The sequence below is a fragment of the Hoplias malabaricus genome, chromosome 1, assembly GCF_029633855.1.
Source record: "Hoplias malabaricus isolate fHopMal1 chromosome 1, fHopMal1.hap1, whole genome shotgun sequence".
Classification (NCBI taxonomy): Eukaryota; Metazoa; Chordata; class Actinopteri; order Characiformes; family Erythrinidae; genus Hoplias; species Hoplias malabaricus.
This window is the reverse complement of record NC_089800.1, coordinates 41228236-41255649: the sequence shown is the minus strand read 5'-3', so window position 1 is coordinate 41255649 and position 27414 is coordinate 41228236. Positions and strand designations below refer to the sequence as shown.

Below are 27414 nucleotides of genomic sequence, written 5' to 3'. Positions count from 1 at the left end.
TTATAAAACACTGAATTCACACAAATTCAATTACAGAGCTATATTTAAGAGAGAACCAACATAATTTAGCAAATTATTCATTATCTGTGCCACTAGAGGGAGGCATTGTCAAACACTGCAGACAAGGACATCCTCAGGCCTCACATCAAAACAGCATTGTACTTCAGTGAAATTCAATTGAAAGGGAATCCAAATTTATTTAACAACCCATTTAACTGAATGATTGAAATATATATATATATAAAAACCAATGATGGGAAGCATGCATATCATTTGCGCATGTAAAAATATGTTCTTGTATACAATTACTGTGGATCAATGTGTCAATGCAGAATATTTCTAACTACTCCATGTTATAGTTATATTTTTATGTGAGGTAGAATATGGAGACATTAAACACTGCAGACATCTGGTTCTTATCACCACCACCATGAACAATTCTTGCTAGAATGAACACGGTGGATTTCTCATCATACTGCTCTAAATCACATTGAACATGTCTTAGTTTATTATTATTTTTTAAGTAATAAGGAGATTGAATTTCCCTTATAGCAACAAACAAACAAACAAACAAACACCCATTGGTCCATCTTCAACTGCTTAATCCTGATCAGGGTCAGAGTGTCCAGAGCTTATTCTGAACCATGTGTTTTTTGACTGTGTGAGGAAACCCATGCAGACACTGAGGAAACATACTAAACTCCTCACAGGTGATGACCTGAGAAGATGCTGAAAACCAAGACCCCGGGACCCTGGAGTTATGTGGCAATGATACTACACTTAGTGCCACTGTGCTGTCAAAATAATTTTTACCTGCTGATACAGAAGAGTGGTAAAGAAACACCTGCTGCATTCCGTCTCTTTTAGATCTTTATTGTTGTTTTTCCACACTCCAGAGAACACTAAGAGTTACACAGAGCTGTGTTCAAGCCCACACAGAGAGGAGAGAAAGGAATACACCTCAGTCGGCAGCATCAACGTCACTACACAGTGCAACAGGACAGCATATTCATTTTATGCTGAGAATACTGGAAAAACAAACAAACAAACAAACAAAAAAATTACAACAAACGAGCCAACAAAGACCCTCAGAATGCTAAGATACAAAATACATATATGCACAATAGAGAAACAAAAATAGATCAATTGTAATTGGGCACCTTTTTAGGTTATGTAAAGAACTGGTGCTGAGGTAGACAGTACGACAAAGTAAAAGACAATAAATGTAAAACCATTTCAACACAGGGTACACCGTGTCGTCACGAAAAAAAAAAAAAAATGAAAAAGGATTCTTAAAAAATGGATTTAAAAAAAAAAATCTATTTGGTCCCAGGTGGATTCCCAGTGCTTGTATTCATCAAATTGAATGACAATGGCACAGATAGGGGAGCACTGAGGGAAATGGCTACTTCCTGGCTGAAGCAAAATGAAACACAGTGAAGCAGGGATGCCATTTTTTGTCACTTTTTTGCTGTCAAATAGGTTTTATTGCAAAATGCTACCAAATATGACCCAGCACAGTGGAGTTCAACATCAGCGCCTTTTGCTGATTGCCAACAGGAACGGATTCTATCAACCCAAACAAAATCAACTCGTCATGTTCAGTGGCTAATAACATCCGCTTTGCCAGACTTCACTGTACATCTGTGATCTGTGTGTTGAGTGAGAAAGGTGTCGGCATCCCTGACTGTCTCAGTGCACAGTCCATTTAACGGTGAAATTCATCAGTGTAATCCAGAGACAAGTAACACTTTAAAGGAAACATTCACCAGAAATCAAATTTACTCTAATGCCCCTTTACCCCAAATCAGCGGAGGCATGTTTTGTGTCTGAAGTTATCCTCTGTAGTTTTGCACTGAAGTGACAAGGCTAATGTAGCTAATATTAATGAATGGATTTCATTGTGGACGACAGACATCCACTACGGTGTGACCAAACACTATTTGGGCGTTTGTGCCATAATTAAAAATGCATTAAGCTCATTGAGACAGGAAACAAAATGTCAAAGCCAGTGGCATTTATTTCAAACAGGCCATTCCAACACTGTAATCATTTTTGCAGCAAAGTATTCTGTTCAGACCTGGTTCAGATTGTTATCAATGGAGAAGAGTCTTTGCAGATTTTCTGAAGCCTTGTAGCCAAAATGATTTCTATCAGTTCTATATGATCCTATATGGGAGTACTATTAAAAATGAAAGAAAGAAAAAGTAGAACCCAGAGAACAGCAACCTCAGACTTTGGTGCTTCCAGCTCTGTGCTTTGCAGTAGCTTAGTGCAGTCTGATTAGAATTCTTCTCCTGACATCCTCCACATTAAAGGAACAATATGTAATATTTTTTACATTAAAATTATAGCTTCAAAATCACTGACCTGTAACAGGAAGAACAGAGCCTCTGTCATTGCAAATCTGGGCTCAGCACTGCAGAAACTGCACTATGCAACTTGATTTCAGTACAGTGCTGTAAAATTTAATTACAGTCGTGGGAGCCCCATGAGCATAAAACACAAATCTTACCTACTGTTCCTTTAATACTGGAGAAACTTTCATCAGTTTTATATATTTAAAGCAAATATTACTTTGTTAAAAATATATTCACAGTGTACCCGTACTTAAATGATAAAATTGTACATTAAAATTACATTCGGGAAGCACAGCACATTAGGTTCATAGCTCCACTGCAAAACTCTATGGGCCACATTTGGGGTAAAAGGGTGATTTTACATGGAATCATCATTTTAAGGGTGAAACCAACATCAACAGGTTTGTCTCTGAATTACGAAAAAAAAAAAAAAGGAAATTTTTCTGTGGATGCATGGAAGAGTGTTTTACTTTTCCTTATATTTAGTGCATTAAAACACTAACTTGATCACAATAACTCTTTAGACGCACACTGTGCGCATTCACTCTCTCTCTCACACACACACACACACACCCACACACACACACACACACACACACCCACATGAACCTGCATACGACCACGGATCTAATCCGGACCCAGCGGTCAAGAGTAGGGTGAACACAATACAAGGACACAGAGAGTATTATTGTGCTCGGTGACGCTGAACTCTAGTAGGCCTACACTTCTTGGCATTAGTTCACCACCAATCAGCCCACTCTCTTTACATGGAATCACCATTGACAAAGAACTGACACCCAGCAGCAGTGACCACAATATAAGATTTTTTTTCCTTACAAACATCTACTACTGAACATTGTCAACATTGTAAAAGAGGCACGAGAAAAAATATCACTCAAAATCAAGAACACAATGCAAAAGTTACTGTAAAAGTACTCGACTCACTCAAATATAAACAAATGGACAGGGATCGCACGTTACGGCATACAAAAATACAACAAGTCTTACTTATCAAAGTGCCACGTTTGGCTCTCGTCTGAAAGTGAAGATGCTTTCTTCTTTTGTTTTTCTTTTTTTTTGCTCAATAGGAAAGCATCTTTCTCATGTAATTTTTTTCCCCATTAAGTATTTCTAGTCAGTAATACTCCATGTCTTTTCGGCGATTCCGTTTCCAAACCACTTTTCACATAAAAACGACGCTTCTATTCACATTGTTCAAGTTTATCCCTTATACCATAGCTCATAAACGTTTTAAAGTTATTGACTGCGTGGGATATGCAATCAGTTTCCAGCCTGTTAAATGGTTAAATGGACAAGGAGTGTGAATTTTGATACTGACGGTCAAGTAAAAAAAATCAAGTTCTCTGAGAATTAAGCCAAGGATGAGATTTTGATGAAAATGCAAATTGTTGAAAGGAAACCAGATGTGCTTTTTTTTCTTTTTTGCTTTTGTGCAAAACAGAGAGCGATGGAGAGGTAGCACTTAAATAGAAGGTTGAGTAGAAAAAGTTCTGTGAGCAGTGATGAACCTGGAAACACAACACAAAGGAAAGGTGCAACTCTCAGTGTATGGAGCTTAGGATTATATGTGAACAACAAAGCTAACAAACTTAATTAGCAATGTGTAGTGTAGTAATCACCCTCTTTAATGCAGCGCAGTAGAGAGAAAGAAAGAGAGAGAGAGAGAGAAAACAAGAAAGAGAAAACGAAAGAAGTGCGGACTAGTACAAAAATAAATCAAGCATAAGAGATAATGAGGTAAAATTCAAGTAACACGTTTTGAAACAAAGAGAACAGAAAGAGATAAAAAGCTATGAAAAAAAGAACGTAACGTCTGAGCCGACTGCAGCCAAACACTGCATATATTTCTTTAATCTCTTCTTTTCAGATTACTTTAATCTCTCCATTTAATATGTCTTTAATCTCTGCTTCTTAAAATTCAGTCCACTGTATAATTAATCAAAGGATGCCCGAACGTGACACCTACAACAGCACGTGATACAGTCAATTAAACATCATCAACGTACGGCACACGAACCACCGAGAGCATGATGAACGTGATTATGATCCAGAGTGCCTCAAAGTGAGTCTTTATGCGCTGATACTGGTCTGGTATCAGCTCTTAAATGATCGTAGGTAAAGAAGAGCTCTGGCATACAGCCTGCAGATGGTGAGAGAGAAGAGTGGATAGCTAAAGCTAATCAGACTCATCCATGTCTCAGCATGTGATTATCTGTATGGAATCAGTAAACTGTACATCACGCCTTTGTAGTCAACTCAAAGGTGAAAGTGCACAGTGTAGTTAATTCTTAATGTGTGAATACTTCTATTCAACATCCCTGAACAACCTTGACATTGTTGTGAGCATAATGCAGCATAACCCAACTTTACCTGTGATTCAATGGCGTCCTCTAAGTGCTTTAGACACTCAAGTGAGATGCACTTTCGAACAAATGTCTTTTTTGATTATTAACAATAAAAATAGCACTTAAAAAAGCCTACTTCACCCAATAATCTGTTTACACTGTGAGCCTGGTTTTGGTAAACATTCCTCATGGATTTTTATAAATGGTTTGGATTAAGTATTCAGCACTAGATCTTGTGAAACAAAGAAGGTATTTGCTTTTATGTAGAACAAAATGAAGTGCGAAAAAAAATGCTGTATAAAGCGTGGAATGAAGAGAGTGGAGGTTTCTCATCTTGTTAGTGGGAATTGAAGGTGCTCTAGTGGAGGGCTCCAATATTAAGAAATTGTGAAATTGCATTATTCTTTATCGTCCTCAGATCAACCAATGTCCACTTAATAAGACTTCACCCACTTATTTCCATTTATCAATGCAAGAGTGCTGCAATGTCCCCCCCCCGAAGATTAATCTGAACATGTGCTTATCAAATGACCAAGCAAAGAAAGAAAGAAATTCTCTCCGTCACTTTCCTTGTCCATATTTGGCCCAGGCTTTGAGCGAAGCAGTGGAGCGAACAGAGCGTGGGCGCAGGTAGCTACCTCTCTCTCTTACTTTCGATCTCTCCCTCTCTCTCTCTCTCTCCCTCCCACTATCTTCCACACTCTCTCTCTCCCTCCAGGCCTGTCCTGTTTCTCAGACGTAGCAGAGGTACAGGTAGGTCTTCTCTATCCTCCAGTCAGATGGGATGTCCTCAGGCTTGTGGTTCTTCATGTGCTTCTGCATGGCTGAGAGGCTGGGGCAGTATTCCTGGCAGATGGTGCACTGGTACGGCGAGGCGCCATTGTGAGTGCGCAGGTGCTTGATCATGGCCGAGTAGTCGCGCGAACGCTGGTGGCACAGCTTACACTCAAACGGCTTCTCACCTGCAGAAGGAGACAGGGCGTTTTAGCAGTTGATCAACAAGTAGTTCTGAATTAGGACTGAGGGTGTCCCAGTTTTTTGGAAGCATTAGCATTAGAGTCGAATATGAAACTATAGAGCCAAACAGTCTTGTTCCTGAAGTAAAAATCCAATTTTACTCATTATATTTATTCCAACCAACATAGACTTACCGTGAGCTAACTCTAATGATATGCTCTAGTTAAAGGCACAGACCTGTCAGATTTCTACATTGTTTTTCAAAAAAAAAAAAAAAAAGTTTTATTCCCATCCTTCCTCATAAAAATACATTACCCATAATACTTAAAGAAGGTTCTACCAATCAGAGTTAGCGATGTTACCATGGAGAATTAAACTATGTCGTCAAGTGCCAAAAGGCATGAAGAACTATAAACCAGAATGACAAAATACCCTACAAACACTGTTCGGTGCACAGTGTGATTAGTTTAAACCATTTGCAGTGCTGTGGTATATGTAATGCATTCCGACATTAAACATGTACACAGTCTTGTACCTTTGCCTTTAATGATAAAGATTTTTTGCCTCCGATTTCATTTGTGTAACTTCATGATTTTTCTGCAAGCTGATTGTTTTCGGTTGAGTGCTTAAAACTGTTTATGTAAGTTTTTTGTTGTTTTTTTCTAATCTGTGGCAAAAATGAAGGGGATTTTTAATTTTAGTACCAGAGCCACTGAAAAGCCCTTTATGAGCCCTCAGGTCCAGGGATATGCAGCTTTAGGAAAGAAAGGTCATTGGTTATTGGTTAAACAGCTTCTGAATATATTTCATGAAGAAATGCTTATGATAGAAATGTATTAAGGTTGAGGTAAAAAAGATATCTGACGAAACTCACTGTTGGCAGATAGTGTTAAAAATGGGCAAAGGAATCAGGACTGCAGGCAAAAAAAAAAAAAACCCAACATAGACTTAATTTGGACACAAAATCATCTGCAAGATGAGCGCAAATAGGGCACCTGCAGTCTGGAGTGGAAACTGCAGGCGTGTAATGGCTTAAGCTAACAGGCTATCATTGTCCACAGCAAACTGATTATTGATCTGCCATTGACAGCGGGTGTAAATGTCAATGATTCCACCCGCTGCTTGTCTACAGGGCCAGTGGCCTTTTACTGGGAGACCATCTCTGCTCTCGTTATCTTCATGCGCCCCGTCCAGAGCCGCAGCCTCATTTGACAAAAAGAAGTCAATTATTTGACAGGCTACCTGATAGGGAGGCTTAGCAGCTGCCTTACTGAAGAGCCGAGAGGAGCAGCAATCAGCTTGTAATTCCACCTCAGCCACAGAGTTTGATATGCCACCCAGGAGCACTGATCTTACCCAGTGCTAAACCGGCTGATAATGGGCACATGAGAAACACGATACAAATTTAAGTCTAAACATGTCAAAATCAAAAGAGCACACAAGGCCGAGGCTTCTGAAGCCCTTCTCACAAACAACTCTGGGAAAGAGAAGCCCTGGACACACTCAAGGTGAGACTTGTTTGATAATAACATTAAACCCATTCTAACACTAATCCATTATCATTTTTATAGCCATGTGGTTCAAGAGAAACAATTGACATACACCTGTGACTGCCAGTTGGTGTTACTATGAACAAAGGGGCAGTGTCTTCAATTTACACAATAATTAATTTGATCTGTTCAAAACATTTGTTCAAATGTGCTAGCCAATCTGTGATTGGTTGGTTGCTATTACACCAAAGGCAGTCATTTTTGCCTGCACAAAATATCAGCAGAGGGTGAATAAAATGATGCTGCATTTTTAGTATTAAAAATTGCATTTGATGTGCTCAGTAATTTCAGTTACATATACAAATTAAACTACTGATGTTCACACTAAAACACAACAGACACAACACTGAGTCAATAGACACAACACAGCCAATGTTAATGCTTTAAAGATACACATATTGGTTGTAGTGCTTCTGCTCTTTATGTTAATAGGGATTTTGTACAGTACAGTATTTTGTTGCTAGTAAAAGTAGTTATGAAAAAAACAGTGGAGTATGTTGTGGGCTGGTCAATTCTACAATGCTTTAAAATTATCTGAAGTTCAGAGTGTGCTAAAAGGTGTCAAGCTCTGACCTGTGTGTACACGGTAGTGTGTCTCCAGCTGGTGTTTAAGGCTGAACTTCTTGCCGCAGCCGTTGCACTCGTAGGGTTTTTCTCCAGTGTGAATTCGCTTGTGGCCCTTCAGCGTGCTTTCGTCTCGGAAACAGCTTCCACAGAACTCACACTCGTACGGGTGATCACCTGCACCACACGAGATCAGAAACAAAATCATGTATCGCAATCAAGGAATTTCTGAGGGTGAGTGACAACTGCACTGAAAAACAATAAAACAAAAGATTCATTTATATTTAGCCACTTTATCCTGATCACAGTTTGGGTGTCCAGAGCCTACCCAGAATCACTGGGTGTAAAACAGAGACACATCCTGGAAAGAGTGCCAGTCCATTACAAGGCTAATACACACTCACATTAACTCTCACAGTCGCATTAACTTACAGGACTGTGTGAAGAAACCAGAGCACATTGAGGAAACCCACACAAACACTGGGAGAACACATACAACTCCTCATAGTGACAGAAGGTAAAGATCGAACCCTGGTGCCATGTGGCAGTGACAGTACTTGTAGAACTATTTGGCCACTCTACTCAAGTACATGCACTTATATAAAATTAACCTTTATATTATCGAGGATAGCAAACTACTTTTTAATCAGATATGTTTATGCCTTTTATTTTAGTCTATAATAACTACTGGGTTTACTTTCATTCTGTGTTCATGTTATGGTTGTTCACACTTCTGACTTTTGAGCATTAGCTTTTACTTTTATGCCAAATACTACAATAAAAGGAACAGAACCTTACAAACTCTTTTCCTCTGCTGACAGATGCTTTATTTGTGATAAGAAGTTCCATTACTTTAAATTACCATAGCTGCGATCTTTAAACTTTAACTCAAACAGTTTTGGGGAGGTGCTTTTATGTTTAACTGAGTCATTATTATACCTAAGATTACAGTACATTTACTTGCGTATGAGTTTAGGTTACTCCACCCACTTATGGATAGATTAATGATGGCTGTTGATGAGGCTAATTGCTGTTTTTCTGATTGGTGTCTCAAAGATGTTAATTGTATGTTGTGTGGGCTCACACTTCAGTTCCTCAGTCTCATGTGACCTACATACAAGTTTCACATTAGTTTTCACACACATTTATTTGACACTGAATAAAACGCTTTAAGATTAATTTTGTGTTCAGGGTGTTACAAGACACAACTATTGCTGGCAATAACCAAAGTAATGCCATATATCTCACATGTAGCTTAGTGGAATGGTGTCAGAAGTACACTACAAATAAAATTTTTAGTCATGGTGAAGTGAATGCACATACCTGTTGCTGCCTATTTACAAAAAGATTGTTCAAAGAGTGACAAAAGCTCTGAGTAAAATGAAATTTTTTTGTGGTCACTGCATAGGTTCAGGTGTTCTTTTATGGTTTAGACGTCTGATTTATTATTCAGAAATGTGGGAAATCATAGCACTAGAATAGAAATACTGTGTCCACACCTGTGACTTGTAGAGCATTTACTGTAAACTTCCAATCAATAACAGGGCTATATGTGTTAATAAAGGAATTGATTTTATAGTTTTCAAATCCTGTTTCCACCACAAAACCATTGTGAAAATGTGAGAAGTACCCATGCCAACCTGTTGATACAGATTTGAAATAAATCAAATAGGGGCGGCACGGTGGCGCAGCAGGTAGTGTCGCAGTCACACAGCTCCAGGGGCCGACTGTGAGGAGTTGTTGTGTTCTCCCTGTGTCCGTGTGGGTTTCCTCCGGGTGCTCCGGTTTCCTCCCACAGTCCAAAAACACACGTTGCAGGTGGATTGGTGACTCAAAAGTGTCCGTAGGTGTGAGTGAATGTGTGTGTGTGTCTGTGTTGCCCTGTGAAGGACTGGCGTCCCCTCCAGGGTGTATTCCTGCCTTGCGCCCAATAATTCCAGGTAGGCTCTGGACTCACTGTGACCCTGAATTGGATAAGCGGTTACAGATAATGAAAGAATGAATAAATCAAATAATGCAACAATGTTATTCATTACATAAATAATGTGATTATACCTATGTTTATATTTTAATGAAGTGACAGTAATATCTGGGAACCTCTAAAGTATAATTTGATGAATATGACATGACCGGAGCAGCATAGTGCATTGATGAATATATATTTACAGTGCTGGTAATATGATAACTGACAGCACTGTCTGTTAACCGAGTTAAGACTGAGAGGGGTTAATACAGGGCATCGGGGTGTATGTGCCTATCGACCACACTGCTTCTCTAATGTCAATAATCAGTGAGAGTTTGATACAGTACGTGATGCGTGCCTGTGGCTGGCTGCTAATTGCTTTGCTGCTCTGCCTAACAGCTTCTTATATCATTTTCTCAGGCAGCGGCGTGGCGCTCGGCCAGCCGTATAATGCTGCCGATATTTAATGCATTTCAAGCCAGACGCCCGCGCTTTAAGTCATCAGCGGTGACCCATGCTTTTCATTATCTCCCTGTCCAAGTGGCAGCCGTGCCTCGGAATAAATTGCATTTCTTGTTATGTACTGTCATGCTCCGACTTAAACCCTCCTCTTAAGAGACAATGCAGAAAGTCCCAAAGCACGTTTTTCCTTTTTTTCTCCCTCATTCTAGCCCAGTTCACAGCACACCATTCACATTCAAATCCACTCCTAGCAGGAGCGGCAGCCCGAAATGAATGGGTTTTTATCGGAGTGGAGAGGAAGAGCGGGACGAAATCCCGGGAGAACAGATATAAGATGATAGATAGAGTGGCAGTCTTTAGGCATCTGTATCAACTTATCAGATGCACCTTGCGAAAAGCCCTCCAGCCCGTCTGTCATTAAAGTTAATGGAGCCAAGGCGAGCAGCCGGTCGTCCAGACTCGTGCCGCCACAGGCATGCTAATGCGCTAACACTCTGAATTGAACCCTGTGAATTCAACAGGAGCTGTTACCAATTACCAATTACCATCCTCACACGGGGCCCTAATTTCTAATGGGTTATGGGGCTGTGTTATATATGAATCCATATAGTGTTTTTAGTAACATTGCATTTGGAGGCCTAAATGTTTGTGAGGAGACCTGAAGTGATTGACATTGTGCCTTGAGAAAACACATCAACATCTTCGTTGTGGTCACTTACACAACACCGAATTCAATCTCTGTAAGGAAATGATTCTGAAAAATGAAGCCTCCCATCATACAACAACAGAAAAAAAAGAAAGGAACTCGGACAAAGTGGCATGAAAAGGCATGAAAGGCGTAGCTCAGAGGAGCTTCAGAGAGCTTTCTGTGCCATAAACAATCCGGCTCGCTCCTCTCTGTCTGCGCTATCAAACACAGCTGTGAACATTAGACAGCCGCCACTGTCTGCAAATGGCCTGCCAGTGAAACGGAGAGCGAACAGCAATGGCATATTAATGAGAGGGCGCTACACGTGCAGAATGTAGAGCGGAGAGAGGCTCGGCAGCCAGACACGCGCAGCACCGCACACTGATGTGGCCAGATGTGTGCTCTGACCCTCTCAAACACTCGCTACCACTCATACACCACCAGCACTGACTGCAATCACCTCAGGTAAACAGCCCTCTTCCGAGAAGTAATAGATATGTATAAGAAACCATGGACTTCAGTTTTTTTAATACATATATATACACTGCCAAGGGAACAAAGGATTCAGGCACTTTTGTTTTTGTTATTTAATATCTTTCCAATGCATGTGTACACACTTGTTGTTGTTTGACTTGAACATAAATGTGCGTATTAAAACGTCTAAACTATGACATTAGTATTTTAATAGTCTATTTTGATTTCATGATTTCACACGATAATTAATCGTAAAGAAGGTAAAAGAGATTCATAAATTTCTCAGAGACAAGTGACAAAACCACAGCAAAGCGCTTAAACCTCCCTGTCGGTGATTTAATAATATTCAAGGGGAACATTTATGGAACCAAAGCTGGCTGTCTGAGGACTTGTGTGCCACACAAAGCTTTATTGCATGTTTTTGAATATTTTAAAGTAATCTTGGATCCTTGTTATTTAAAAAAATGTTGTGTAAAATTCATTTAATTTAAAACGTTCACAAAGTGTTTAAAATAATATGGAATAATCTGAGTTACCAAGTTTTGACATGAGTGATGCTATATCTGACACATTTCAAATATTTATCAGTCTACACTCTACCTGGGACACATTTTTCAATATAAGCAACAAATTCTTATAAACTGATTTAAAAAACAAAAGACAGAAATTTCTTTTTGCAGAATGAGAATAGCTGACATTTACCCAGACAGCATGGAACATCACAATGTCTCTGCAGTTATAGCACCAAAGCAAGAGAGTACACAGCGCGTCGGAGTTGGGCTGGAGCGCATACATAATGGCTAGACTTCAATGTTTAAAAAAGAAACCGCTCCTTCTTTCTGTCCCCCTCTCATCCAAAATTTACACGTCGAGTCTAAGACCTCAACAGTCTCTGACAATTCCACTGTTATTCCAGGTCACAAAGGAAGAGGAAGACATTCCAACAAGGAAAGTGGATCTCACAGACTCAGCCGCATGGATTGCTGCTTGTTTCCTTGTGTTTTTCTCAGATTTTTAGACAGTGTTTTCATAAACACTGTGAATATATTTAGGCTCGTCAAGGTCCCTGTTTGTGTGTATGCCTTAAAAAAAACAGATTTTACACATTTAAAGGACCACTAGGTAGGATTTTTAATCTTAAAATTACAGCTTCAAAATCATTGTTTTGCTTCACTGACCTGTCATAGGGAAAACAGAGCCTCTGTTGTTGCTATGCCAGTCTCAGCACTGCAGAAATACACTATGTAACTTTTGGCAGATGGTAGGAAACCACCCCCTGCCCCCACCCTTCCCCTTGATTTCAGGACAGTGCTGTAAAAGTGAATTACATTCTGCAGCTGTAGGGGGAGCCCAGAAGCAAAGATTCTAGATTTTACCGAGAGCTCTTTGAGTCACACAAAACATTTTTTGTCATGTTTACTGATTCAGAACTTTCAACTGAAAAGTTTTTAAGTAAATTTCTGATCATAAATACAACAGCAGACAAACTTACTACTACACATTTTTTTTTGGAAAGACAAAAATACTTTAATACAGGACTGTAGTACATAATTTTTTAAAAACACATTATTGAATTGACACTAGATGTCATCAAGTGTAACTGTCATATAAATAATTAAATATATATCAAAGCATCAATTTTTACTGCTCAGGGTTTCTCACTAATAGCTCAGGAAATTCAAGACAAATAGCATTAGAGAGTTTATTACAGCAACAAAACTGAGAAGGTGTTTACTATTGGATGAGAAATGGTTGAGCTCCTGTCTTTACTTCACTCACAGATAACCATGAAAGTTATTATCTCAGTATATCTGAGCACAGTGTGAGTCTTTACTGATATCTCCACTAATACTCAAGGAAATGTGAGATTCCTGGGCATCAGAAGACTTAAGCTAGGGACTTTTTTCTTTTATCAGATCGTGTTGTTGTCTAAGAGAAGATATTTTATAGATGGCTTACTTTGTTGTCTTTTATTACAGTGGTGGACTGGGTGTGGACACTGTGAGTTTAATAATAGTATTTTTTAATGCTCCTAAAGTATTTTTAAATCTTTGCAGTGCTGTTTCCTTGGATAAATATGAACTGGGCCTAAGGGTTAAAGACCCAGCTGGTGCCGAATGTGGAAGTGACCTTAAGACGAATTAGCACCGTGTGTCTAGTCTTGATGAAAAACTGCATGTGGATGGAGCTTGGGGTGTGTGCGCAGGCCAGTTTGTTTGGAGGGGACTCACCTGTGTGTGAGCGGAGGTGGCGTTTGAGTGCTGTGTGGCTGGGGAAGGTGCGGTCACACTCACTGCAGATGTAGCTGCGCACACCTGCGTGAACTTCCATGTGCTGCTGCAGGGCTTTCTGAGTCTGAAACCGCTTCCCACACAGCAGACAAAACACGGCCATATCTGAACCTACAGAGAGAGAGAAAGAGAGAGAGAGAAAGAGAGAGAAAGAGAGAGAGAGAGAGAGAGAGAGAGAGAGAGAGAGAGAGAGAGAGAGAGAAAGAGACAGAGAGAGAACATTCAGGGCTAAATTTGTACAACATACACAGCATGCAAAACTATGGCTTAATTCATTTTAAGCAGCTCTGTAATTAGGAACGAATACATTGAGTGAAGCAGAAAGAATGGAATGATTTACAGTGTACAAGCCCTGTATAACTCCTTTTTTTCTCTCTCTCTCTCTCTCTCTCTCTCTCTCTCTCTCTCTCTCTCTCTCTCTCTCTCTCTCTCTCTCCTTCTTTAAAACTGAGCAGTCCGGTTTCTCTTGCTTCAGTCAATAATGTATCTTTCAAGTAAAGCTGTCTCTAATTTAAAATCTATGTGAATTCCCAGAGGTGGGCTCATGAACAGTAGGCCGAGATTGACTTCCCACTCAATCAATCAGCGTTTGCCTCACAGCGCGGAGAAAGAAGAGGGAAAAAAAGGCCACAATAGCGCCTGAGACACATAAAAATCAGCTTCTGGTCTCTATCACAGACAGTCTGCCAGTAATGGGAGTTTTGTGCAAATGCACCTTGACAAGCACTTACCCTCCTCCCTCCATCTCCAACTCCCCCTCGAACCCCGACTCCTTCCCCTGTTTCCCTTGTATTCCACTTTAAGGACCGACAGACTCAGGCTCATCAGGTCCCACAAAAGGAGAATGAAAAGGCCAATTGAACACCTACAGAAAATACTGACTGCTACAAAACTGCTTATGTAAATATACGCTGGTTATTATTCTTGACAAGTACTTCTTAAACAAATTAAGACTCGACTGATGTACAGCAAGGCTTTTAGAAACAAGCAATAATAAGGTTTGTATCTGTATCAGCAAAGTACCTGCCTTTAAAGCAGTGCAATGAATGAGGCTTTGTGGCAGGATGCAGTAGCTTTGTTCAGCTTTATTTAGAGCAAATTAACACTCGTCACTGTTACAGGAGACTAGGGTCAATGTAAATTCCATACGCCCAATTTCATCTCCAGGACTTTTATTATGTTTTTGTTTCCCCAGCTCCTAAAAGAAAACTTACAAATATCCACCTCTTCTTCTGGAAAAGAGAATGTAATGTACCTTTGTGTACCTTCAGTGTCAATAATGTACCTCTACTGTACACAGTTTTATTTCTGAACAATAGCCACGGTTTTCCTTTCAGATTATGTTATACTGTGTGTTTGTGTTGGAGTCCTCTCTGCTCTTGCCTGATTGGCTAAACATAATGTGGTTGTCAAATTCATTTTCATAGAACTGAAACCTGCTTAAATTTTCCACCATCCGTTTTGTTAAAGAAGCTCTTCACTGAAACGAATAAGATGTGGGTAGGTGAAATTGCAGTTGGACGCATACTGCGATAGTTCTTTATGACTTTGCAGAGATACCAACAGCTTATTTAAAACATCCCCTTATCTTACAGGAAATGCTCCCGAGAAGAGACTCTATTCAAAACCCGATTATATGTGACACGCCACACGCAAACACAGCATCAGCTCAACGCTGGTGCATTAGAAAGTTTTCATTTGACAAAGCAAAGAGGGCACCCAGGTACACAGCTTAGATCTGTGAACCTCTTGATAGTGCGGGGGTAAGAAAGGAAGACAGGCGTAAAGCTATATGAGGCAGGAGTGCATCACCTCCCTACTCACTCATGTCTTTAGGAATAATTTACCTCTACTACTCTACTACTCTATCTATTTATACCATCTTTCATGCTTCTCTGAAAGTGCATAGTCTCTCTCTCTCTCTCTCCCTCTCTCTCTCTTTCGTTCCCACTCCCCTACCTCTCTTCTTCTCTCTCTCTCTTCACCACACTCCCAGCAGAGCTTTAATGGGCCTGAAGTAGCTGACAGAGTTGCTTAAGCTGGGTGAATGGGGCTGTTAATGGAGCTGGCTCCACTCACAAGGCGAGTGTCAGCCTGGGTAGCAGCAGAAGCTTCACACAGGTTTCTCTCCAGACTCACACTCTGCACTTTAACAAAGCCTCCCACAACCCAGCTCTCTCTCTCTCTCTCTCTCTCTCTCTCTCTCTCTCTCTCTCTCTCTCCATCTGACGCACAACACACACACACACACCAACAAGTGCAACTTCTGCTCAAGCTAACTATGGTCATAGCACATTTGCAATAACAGGACTGAAGAGTTGGGGTGATCCTGGTTCAATTTTCTGTTTTATTGATTGTATAAGTGTAAATCAGTTAGATTTTTTTTGCCCCCAAATAGAACTAGTGTGGACAGGTTCTATTCAATTTGACTCAATGCAAATATATTTGTAGAGCTTATTTTTAGAGAAAGGAGACTGGGAACCTATACCCATTTAGTCAATAGCCAGCAGCAAAATAACAGCACAACAAGATTTATGAGAATGATTCATAAGGGTATGACTAAAATATAACATAATAAATAAATAAATAAATAAATAATTTTCAAATCTTGAGACAGATCAGTTGTAATTTCCTGTAGCATTTAATTAAGAAATCACAACATTGGTTTAGTTAATTTTAATTCAATTTATCTCATCTCTTTTGATTTTTCCAAGTAGTCTCCCACCCCACTTTGCTTGGATACAGATCTATGGCAGGCTGATGAATGTGATTCGTTGGGACATAAAAAAATGAATAAATTCCTACAAAATTGTCTTTGTCGCATTTATGTATGTAAGTCTTTTCTCTAGACTGTTTAAAGTAAGCATGTCATTTTTAAGTGCCCCCAAAGCAGTTTTGAGCATGTCTTATCCAGTTTAAAAGTCTATTTCCAGTGTAAAGTTTATAAAGTTTGCTCCATGATGAAAAAAATAGATGGAGAGAAAAAGCTATTGATGGGAGGCTGGAGTGAGGTCAGAGGTCAGGGGAGGCAGGAGGCAGATGAGATGAGAGTGTGTGTGTGTGTGTGTGTGTGTGTGTGTGTGTGTGTGTGTGTAAGTTGGGGAGGGGGTGCTCCTGCTGGGCAGGAACACAATGAGGATTGGAGAGTGACCGAGCTGGACGAAACACTATTGGAGTCGTGCTGTTAGCTCCACTGAAATACCACTGCACACAGCACAGTGACATTAGAGCTCTCAGGAGTGGACACAGCTGAGCCGTGCAGGCGGACAGGTAATGTTCATCTGCGCTGTGTGATTGGACAGGTTACTGCATGTTAGACCACACAACAGACGCACAAACCAAAGCCTCAACTCAGAGAGATGTTGACATTTATCACAGCTGGAGAAAAGAAATTATTCATGATGATGCATGGGTTTCAAGTCTGCAGTGATTCAATTACAACTCAATTGTGGTATGTTATAATCAATTATAATCAGCTGACCCACCCACTCTCAGCCTGTGTTTACACGTTTGCTGGGGTTGAAGAAGAGCAAAGCTGCCATGTCTTATCCCCCCACCCTGCTGCTTGTGGAAATATTCGTTTCTGAAGACATTTTAAAATGCTACACTTTCAGTGGTAATACCCTCAGTGGCACATATTCACTCATTTTAGTTAGGGAACATAATCATACCATATTCTATAACAATTGTAGTTTTTAAGTTGGGATGATTTCATACGCCCCATTTCACCCTGTATTATATTCTTTCATTTTACACAGACCTGTAATGAAATTTTCCTTCTGGGTAAGAGAATGCAATGTAATTTTAGGAAACACAACTGGACTTTAAAACCACTGTTGTCCATTTAAAGGTACATTTACACTGTTTGTACCATTAGTGAACAATAATGTACCTGTACAGAACCTTTTTTCCCCCTACGAGTGTAGTAACCACAAGCAAGAAACCTAGAGAGAGACCACAACAAGAGGTATGAGAATAATGTTCAAGGTGTATACTAAGGTATATACAGTAATGAATAAAGGAATGAGTTTCATCATTAGACACATGAGGTTCAATTTCAATAATGTTAAAAGCTGAAGGTGCCCAGCAATATTCAGAGCATTAACCCTGTCAATGAAAGACCACGGGTTCAATCCCTGATTCCCTTCCGAGGCTGGGAGTGCAAGAGAGCACAACGGACCCTTCCCTTCCCCCATAGATTTCAGCATATAGCTAGCCATTGTGAACATCTGTTAGCTAACAGAACAGGCACTTAATGTTCTCCTATGAGTGTGCTGAGTTATTCATTGCTGTTTTGTCATCAGTGGTTTGAAAATATGTGAAATCTGGGGAGAGTGAAGTGAATTCATTCAAGCATACACTACTTTTTAAATATTTGAAAAATGAAATATTGGTTTGGTTCAGTTTGCTATTTGAAATTAAATTCTGAGAATATAAAACTAACCATGACCCTGAAATGGACAAGTAGAAAAGATGATGATGATGATGATGATGGTGATGAATATAAAACTGACTGTATATGATATTGTACTTATATTCCACAACAATTGCTGGTTGGCAACATTCATCAGCCTATCTCAAAAAAAAAGTCTCTTACAAAAAGATTTTGTAAGAAAACGTGATCAAATCCAATGGAAGCCAGAGATTTACAGCCTTAGTTTTACAGTCCAAGCACATTTGGGGAACACTTATTGATTCTGAGACTGAGCTTTTCCACTGCAGACCTGTTTCATCAGGCGCAGGCCTGTAAACTCAAGGCCAGGGTACGCTTAATCAAACAATTATATTAAATCATGACAAAGGGAGCGAATGTGTCCAGCGTTTATATGGGAACAAACAGCCTCCTCTGGCTGGAGATGGTTTACACGAGCCGGAGTGGAGGCTGCCTGCTCCTTCGCAGTCCTACAAATCCTCTTTAATCAGATATGAGGAGGGGAGAGAGGCCGAGTGTAAGAGAGGGAATGATTAGTAAACAGGAGCCTGTGCCACTGCTTCATTGGCATTCGAGTGGGGCTAGCGTGTTGCATTTAAAATGCCGTCTGATGAGGACTACAAAATCAAACCATTTGTTACTGCCATTGAAGTGCCTGTGGGCAACAGGCAATTAAATTGGAATTAGTGTGGGGAATGAGATACAGATGATTCATATGGAGAGGGAGAGCTGTCAGAGAGACGCTCTGGAATTCCATTAACTTAACTGGGATGGATACATGGAGAGTAAACATGCCTGGCCCCCTTCAGCTGCCGCTTGCTCTACAGACCACCAGCCATTCTGATATATATCCTCTAACCTGGGTCTGATCAATCCTTTATAAAGAACTCCTCACATAAGAGGAAGGATCTAATTACTTTTTTTTATTTTTAGTCCTGAATGAATCAGTTTATGCTCCACAGAGCGGGTTTCTCACATGGAGGTGGCCATGTTTAAAACAGATGTAACACAGAACATCTGATATATTGATTCAGTGTAACAACTGTGACATGACATGTAGAAGCTTCACTGGAGAGTGTCAGACAGCTACAAATTTTAAGTTAGAACATTTTTATACTAATGATCTGCTCTCGTTTGCATTGTCCGTCAGGGTCAGTTCAGGACAGGCCTAATGCTGATAGATCATTAATAACCAGGAGAGAAAAGAGTGACTGGTGGGTCATTACCTTCCTTCAACAGTAATTACCCCTCCAAATCAACTCTACTGGAAAAGCAGGCACACTGAGTTCCACTGCCCCCAATCTCAAACCACTATGAAAAACATAAAAAAATCTACAATCACAACTCTCTCCTGCACCCACACACACACACAAACACACACACACGCACACACACACAACAATAATACATGTGCCACAGAAAGTGCTGTTGTTAATAATTTCATTTCATTAACACTAGAAGTACTGAGCCTCTTTCACAATTCTAGGAAAAGTCATATGAAAATTCAATCCAAAGTGTGTGCAGCTGCAGTCAGATGATTTTTGCTCAGTGCATCTATTTAGGTCAATCAGGTGTGGCCTTTCTAATAAGAATATTTAATGAGAATAATTTTATTCAATAATAATACTTATTAATACTTTGTATGTGTTTATTTACTTATTGTTTATATGCAGATTTAATAGTCCTCCAGTGAGGGGGTTTTCACTGCCCCACCACTCCCAATTAAAAAAAAAAAAGGTGTTTGGTGAGCTGGTGATCTGTAATGTTGGCAGCTGAAGCCCTTGTGCTAGAATGCATTGTACCTTTGGCTATGATTTATTCGAGAGGCCATCTGGCCAGTGTTGTTCTGAAAGTGGGAGTGACCGCTCCTGTTACTGGCCTGAGTGGAGGGTCCAGCATTTTCACGCTCCTCAGGTCTTTTCTTTTGAAATATAAAGCCACTGACGTGACTTTTCTGTCCAACAAAAGCCTTTCCACTGCGTCTCCTCAGAAGAGACAATGCAAACAGAGCCGCGTCGTTGGTTTGTTTCCTCAAAGTCAGCCGCTGGAACAGGGAACAACTGCGGACAATTACTGATAATCAGAAAAATACCACAAGAGAATGAGAATGAGGAATCCAAAGCACATTGGGATGCACAGGATACTATTTAACAATCAATAATGCAAGGAGAGTAAATTAAAAAAATGTCTTTACTTCAGACCTGTAGCACACAGAGACTCATTAAAGAGGAGAGAGAATGAAACGAGGAAAAAAACACAAAGAAAGAGAAATACATTTAAAAAAGCGTTAAAGAAAGAAACGGGAGAATAGAGACACAGTGGGGGGGGGGGCACGAGAGAGAGAAGCGAAGAAGTAAGTGTGTGTGTGTGTGTGTGTGTGTGTGTGTGAGAGAGAGAGAGAGAGAGAGAGAGAGAGAGAGAGAGAGAGAGAGAGAGAAAGAGAGAGTGTGATACATAAATAAAGAATAGAAAAATTAAATGGAAAACAAGAACCAGTGAGTGAGAAAATAAAATGGTATAGGTTCAAAGAGAAAAAGTGAGAAAGAGAGATTGGATAGAGACGGGAGGGAAATGAGAAAATGAAGAAAAAAATTAAAAAAGAAAGAAGATACAAGAGAGAAGGAAAAAAAGTTGAAGATAAAATAAGGGAAAGTGACATAGATAGATAGATAGATAGATAGAGAGAGAGAGAGAGAGAGAGAGAGAGAGAGAACAAAGGGCCGAGTGGGAGAAAACGAGGGATTAAAAGAGAAGAGGAAAAAATAAGAGAAAATGAATGATGAATGACAATGAATTGAAGCAACATGAGAGAATGGACAGAAGGAAAAAGCAAGAGAAACAACGAGAGAACGAGACACAGAGAGAGAGAGAGAGAGAGAGAGAGAGAGAGAGAGAGAGAGAGAGAGAGAGAGAGAGAGAGAGAGAGCAAGAGAGAGTGTCTCTGTAGGATATCAGTATTCCAGCAGAACAAGCTGCCTTTCACAGCTCGTAATGAGCCCCAGGTCACAGGAAACAGGTGCTTGGTAGATTTTCAAAAGCACAAGAGCACCTCAGAGAGAGAGCCTCAGCCTTTGTATATTCATCATATTCCGTGTGATTAATCATTTCTCAAAATCAAAACATTCAGAAGCAGAACAGAACAACAAGCTCCTTTACTTCAGAACGGCAAGCGATAAAAACACAGACACACTCGGGACTTGTGTTTCTATAAAATTGACACTGTACTGAATATATTCACCTGGACGAGAACACTGCATGAATGTGGGCTGTGAGCTAACCCCTCAGTGCAAAGTGTTGATGTTATTTTGTCTGTAATAGAGCAGAGGCACTTGTTGAGTACTGTGTTCAGTGTCCAGCAGAGGGAGTGCTGTGTGTAAATATATATGTCTGTGTGTGTGTGTGTGTGTGTGTGTGTGTGTGTTACGCCACACGCTCTCCAGGCAGACCTCACATGACCCCCTTCACACAGCATCAGTAACAAACATCTCCCACAAACACACACCGTGAGTCACTGTGCTGTTATTTAAAGTCAGGGTGAGATTATTTCAGTCTCGTGTCGCTGCTGTGCTTCAGACAGCCAATCCAAGGCAAAAACAACGCTGCACATAATGACAGCTTCAAGTCCCATTTATTATTGCTCTACATTTCCTTTCAAGCCCAGCTGAAGCCTGCTCTTCATCAAGGCAAAAGACTGCAAAACTGATCTAGTCCAGTCTTGTTTAAGATAGTATTTCAGTGTCTTAAAAGACATATGATACACCTCAGGTAGGGAGATCTGATTGTCCCTCATTTACCTCTTTATGCATTTTTATAATACCATGCACTCCTCAGTGAATAGAATTCAAATAGAGAAAGTATACTGCAAAAACAGCCTGTTTTGAATCCACTGTCTTTGTGATGTCACAAAAATATGTAAATAATTTACATAGATAAAACAGTCAACAGCACTTTCGCCTCCACCCATTCACACAGAAGTTGTAAAGAGTGTTTCAGTGTGTACTGCTTTTTCAATGAAGCACACAACAATAATGGGGAACCAAAGGTGGATCTCTATTTTTGTCTTTTTTTGTCCATTAATGAGTCAACAAAGGAACAGACCAATAAAAACTGCCCAAAATTCCATAGGAGAAAATGTTTTTACATTAATTTTCTGGGATCTAGGGGCATTTAGTCTTTTGCATACCTTCTTGAATTCACCTTTAAATGCACTAGATCTACGTTTCACATACAACAACAGTCTTCGATCTCTCTATAATGATGTGTCGTATTATTACTGGGAAAAGATCATTCTGTCCAAAAGCTGAGAAGTTGAAAAGGGAGATTTTAGAATATCTTCAGATATCGTGAAAACAGACCTTTAGTCATGAGTGTCCATTTGTCAGTTTCTCACACAATGTAAACACACAAAAAAAAATCCACCAATAATACTTTGTGAAAGACCTTATAACTCTCAGTCTGGGTCACATACGATCCTGTGATACAATGGTATTGAAAGGTCAGATTCCAGATCCAGGGAATGTAGGAACTGATGTTAATAAAAACAACAATAAATATCAGATTTCACTCGGGGCACTTTTGTACACACCAGAGGGTTATTTCCATGATATGTTAAATACAGTTTATCATCCTCCAGTTACAATTCAGTCAGAAGATAGAATAATATAGACATTCATTATATGAATGAATGAATGAACTGCCCTTTCTTTGTATTATATATGTTATGTGTTTTATATATATATATCTTTACAAATATCATAAAAATAATACATTTATAATATATATAATATATAATACACAAAATGCTTATAGGTTTTGTAAATACATACATTGCTTTTAAACTTTAGGACATACCACAGAGATCATCGTACTGACTCGAGTACTGGATGGCAGTTAAAACCAGGTTTTACTAAACTGTGAGAAATCCTTAAAGGGGCCAAAGTTCAGTCCTAATTGACATGTAATGCCTCCTCCATTTTTTCCCAGGCTGAACAGAAAAGCCAGCTGAAGCAATACTTCTCACTGCCCCTTCACTGTACAAAAGGCAGGGGATTTGCTTTTCACACTGGTCAGATGACCCCATGACCCCTGGAGAGCAGCAACTCAAAAGTGGCCTATTGGCACAGAGGCTACAGGACTAATCCTGTTCCCACACACACATTTCTATGAGCCATATTATAATAAAGTTCATTACAATAATACAATGTTTATGTAGATGACATGGAAATTCCTGCGCGAAAATTTTAAATGTATGACTATGTGCTCATCTAGAATTTAAGGGGAAACTTCACCCGTTGTTTTATACATTTACCTGTTGAGAGGTCAAGAAAAAATTTGAAATGATTCGTTGCAAATTGATAGGAATTTCTTGATGAATGGACCAATAGAAATGCTCCAAAACTACTTGGAATTAAATAATTTTTTTACACTGTCTTCCACTGAAATGATATGCGACAATATGTGAGCTGTGGTCCAAAAATGAGATTTTTTGCTCATAGAACAAAATACTATAAAATACTATCAATTAAAGAAAAAATAACTATATGTATATATGCTATAAATACATTCATTCAATCATCCATTATCTGTAAGCGCTTATCCAGTTCAGGGTCGCGGTGGGTCCAGAGCCTACCTGGAATCATTGGGTGCAAGGCAGGAATACACCCTGGAGGGGGTGCCTGTCCTTCACAGGGCAACACAGACACACACACTCACACACACTCACACCTACAGACACTTTTGAGTCACCAATCCACCTACCAATGTGTGTTTTTGGACTGTGGGAGGAAACCGGAGCACCCGGAGGAAACCCACGCAGACACAGGGAGAACACACCAACTCCTCACAGACAGTCACCCGGAGCGGAAATCAAACCCACAACCTCCAGGCCCCTGGAGCTGTGTGACTGCGACACTACCTGCTGTGCCACCGTGCCGCCCTGCTATAAATACAGTAATGAGCAAATGAAACATCACATCCTTTCAGAACCACAGCAAAGAGCTGTGTTCTCACAGTGGAGGGATGAACAGAATCACCTTTGGATTTTGGTCAGGTGTGACACTATAGTGTGCCTCTGATTTTTAATATTCTTTTTTAGAGCTTTTGAAAACTCATATTTCACTTAATTTAGCTTTAACCTTCTTTTATATACATGCCCAGAAATATGTAGTCGCCAAAATTAAATATGAGAGGTAGTTTCTGACTTTTGCAACATACTGTAAAAATGCTCCAGGCATATGTGTTAAAAATAACACTCGCTCTCCTTATCTGGACAGATCTGTTTGTCTAGTTAAGGACGACACCTTCTGTGAGAATTATTGGAATTAGCAACAGTGTCAGAATCTGACAGAGAATATAAGTTTATGCAAGTGTGATTTAGACACACCCTTTTCTTTCTGGTTTCAACAAAAAAGAAAAAAATGAGAGAAAAAGAACTAAATACCCTCCCATCAGGCAAATGGCTTGGGAGCACAGCATGGTGGAGAATAAACTATGAGAAGTAGAATCAACTGATGCTTCAGACACGTCGGATCAAGGAAGCGCCGCCGAGAAGTGTCGACTCTCTGAGGCGCAATGAAATCAAGGGAATCTGATGCAACTCTCCTTCTCCCTGATTCACACAGAGAGAGGAGCGTCTTCGCTTGGACCGATCTGAGCTCAGAGAGTTGCGGTAAGGAGGCCTGTGGAAACATGAAGCTTAGGTAAATAAGGCCACGAAACTGTGTGTGAGAGCATCTGAATGTCACCGGCCACTAAGCTCAGACACAGCCACAGGCTCCTCACCTGCTCCAGGCTCCAGCCAAGCCACACCAGGCCACAGCAGGCCATCTCAGACTAAAACCAACATGGCGCATAGCTGCAGGCTCATTCCAATACACTCACACCAACCATTACATTGGATTAGGGTTAAAGGGGAATTCCTGCACATCATTTCTGCTAAATTTAACAGCTAGAGTGTAAACAAAGCCATTCAAAGTGGTTTTTGAATCCTTCCCTGTCAGAAGACTATTTCTTTAACATGTTAAGGCCATACACTGCAGTTAAATTTCTGAGAAATCAAATCAGTTGCCAGTGCAGTATACACCTTTCACTTGATAAGATATCTTCAAAGGAAAGGAAGAAAAAGTTCATATTCATACAACAGCCTCAAAATGACACATTACATTCATATTAGAGTGACAGGTTAGACTTTAAAGAAGACATTCGATCCCTTTTCTACAAGTTTACACAGTTCTGGGTTCTTACTGAAATCTGTGGTGTGCTTTGGTCAAAATACCACATAGATCAGACAAGACAGCAGCTAAGCAGCCCTGTTAAGAACGACCAGTTCCGGTACCTGTTCCTTTAAATGAAAATGAGCCACAGCTCTGTTCACCTCGAGAGACCAGGAGTGAGGAGCAAGGAGCAGAAATTCTTGATTTTAGTCATTTTCACTCTGTTCTCTTTCTTTCCCATTCTAGTTTTCACCACACGTAATCAGTACATATTTCTTTTTTCAGAGTTTGCTCTTTTGTTCTGCTCTATTTAAGGGAACACAAATATATTTACCTTAAAGTTACAGCTTCAATATCACTGTGATGCTTCATTGTGACGGACTTGTAATAGGGAGAATAGAACCTCTGTCATCATATCTTTAGAGCTACCCTAGGCTCAGCACTGCAGAAACTGCATTAAGTGACCTTTGGAAGAGGGTAGGAAATAACCCCTCTCTCTCTCCCCCCCTTGATTTCAGGACAGTGTTGGAAGTGAATTACACTCGGCAACTGTAGTAGGAGGACAGGAGTAAAAAAATAACAAATTTTACCTAGTGTTCCTTTAACTTCATTATTGAGCTCTCAAAAAAACACAGGCTCAATGCTGTGATTGGAAATACTCAGACATAAGATGTAGCACAAAATCAGCGCAATCCACTTTATACTATGTTTTCTGACATAAGCTGCCCAGAAAAGACTTGGCTGGGTGGTCTTTTTCACAGTTTGTGGGTTGGTAGGCCCCAGGTCCAAAAACAAATGTGCACATGCACTGAAACAATGATTTTTTTTTCTGTTAAGAAAAGAATAAAGACAATATTAGGTATATTGTCTACATTTCAGACGATTTGACTTTCCACACTACAGTTTGTACAGGGTGATAGCACTCTCGTTTGTGCTTTAGGAGTTCCAGTTAATCCCTGCATTCATCGTCAAGTCAGTCATGTCTTTGTCCCAGTATAAACAATTTGATTCCCACACTGCAAATCGGAGCCTTATTTACACTGTGAACTACACAGAGGACATCAATATTTATTCAATACAGATCTTCTTAAAGGCCTTTTCAAACATGGCCAGGAATCTAATTCCTTGATGTATCAGTAGGCTACAGTCAGAGGGAAGGGAGGTGGGCGTTCTAGTGTTCAGTCTTGTGAGAAGAAAGGGGGATGCAAGAGAATTTGGTATAGAAAATCCGCATGGATGGATAGTTCCCCTTTAACCTATTCAGTGGACATGGGGAGACAACAATTGCAGTTTAGACCTCCTGCTCACAGCAAAGAGGGTGAAAGGGATTTAAGAGCCTTTACACTCAGCTAACAGTACAATAGGAGCAGGTCACTGTGATGGGGGGCATGCTGGGTAATCTGTGGTAGCAGGGGCCAATCATTTACTCAGGTGAGACCCAGGGGGTTTAACTTCACTGAGGGTCCCTCTGTACAACCTGATCAGCAACAGTAAGACCACTGCAAAGAAAAGCCTCATACAATTAAATGTGTTTGATGAATTTTTAAATATAATGAAAATGCTGAAAACAACTAGCATAAGAATTTGGCATGTCTCAAACTGTCACTCCATATTCTAATACCAGACCTAATCAGAAAATATTTTTGTTGGTACAGATTTTAAATGTAGATGTAGAATGACTGCATTTAAACTAGTCTACTTTCTATATTTTTATTTTGCTAGGTTTAATATTGATTAGCAATCCAGCTGAATAAAAACACTGCCATAAAGGGGAAGAAAAGAGAGAGAGGTGGGTGTGGGGTGATCACCCTCACTGATTAAGTATTAAGAAAAAAACACTTAAACATAGGAACATAATGCATCAGGAGCAGTGATGTCCCGAATGTCATAATGTAAAATATAAAAATAAACCTATGTTGAATAATGAGCTGTTAAGTTTTTTTTTATTGTTGTTTTGCATACTTTACCCAGAAAATGTAACACTTATTTAGTGAAAAAAGTATTAATATGTATAAATATGCAAACTTTAAACATCTTATTTGCTATTGTTTCCAAACCAAAGTAAAACAAGATAGTTCATATTGTAGTAGTGATAT

General features: G+C 39.8%; 1 protein-coding gene across 1 annotated transcript in view; it reads right to left on the bottom strand.

Annotated features, from left to right (window-relative positions):
* The window catches only part of zbtb16b (zinc finger and BTB domain containing 16b), a 74864-nt gene that overhangs the window by 1097 nt on the left and 46353 nt on the right, over positions 1-27414 (bottom strand). Inside the window, exons 5-7 of the mRNA XM_066662602.1 lie at positions 13616-13786; positions 7807-7974; positions 814-5688 (exon numbers count right to left, since the gene is read on the bottom strand). Of these exons, the coding sequence (XP_066518699.1) occupies positions 5459-5688; positions 7807-7974; positions 13616-13786 (569 nt within the window). The 3' untranslated portion in view covers positions 814-5458. The remainder of the gene's footprint in view (positions 1-813; positions 5689-7806; positions 7975-13615; positions 13787-27414) is intronic.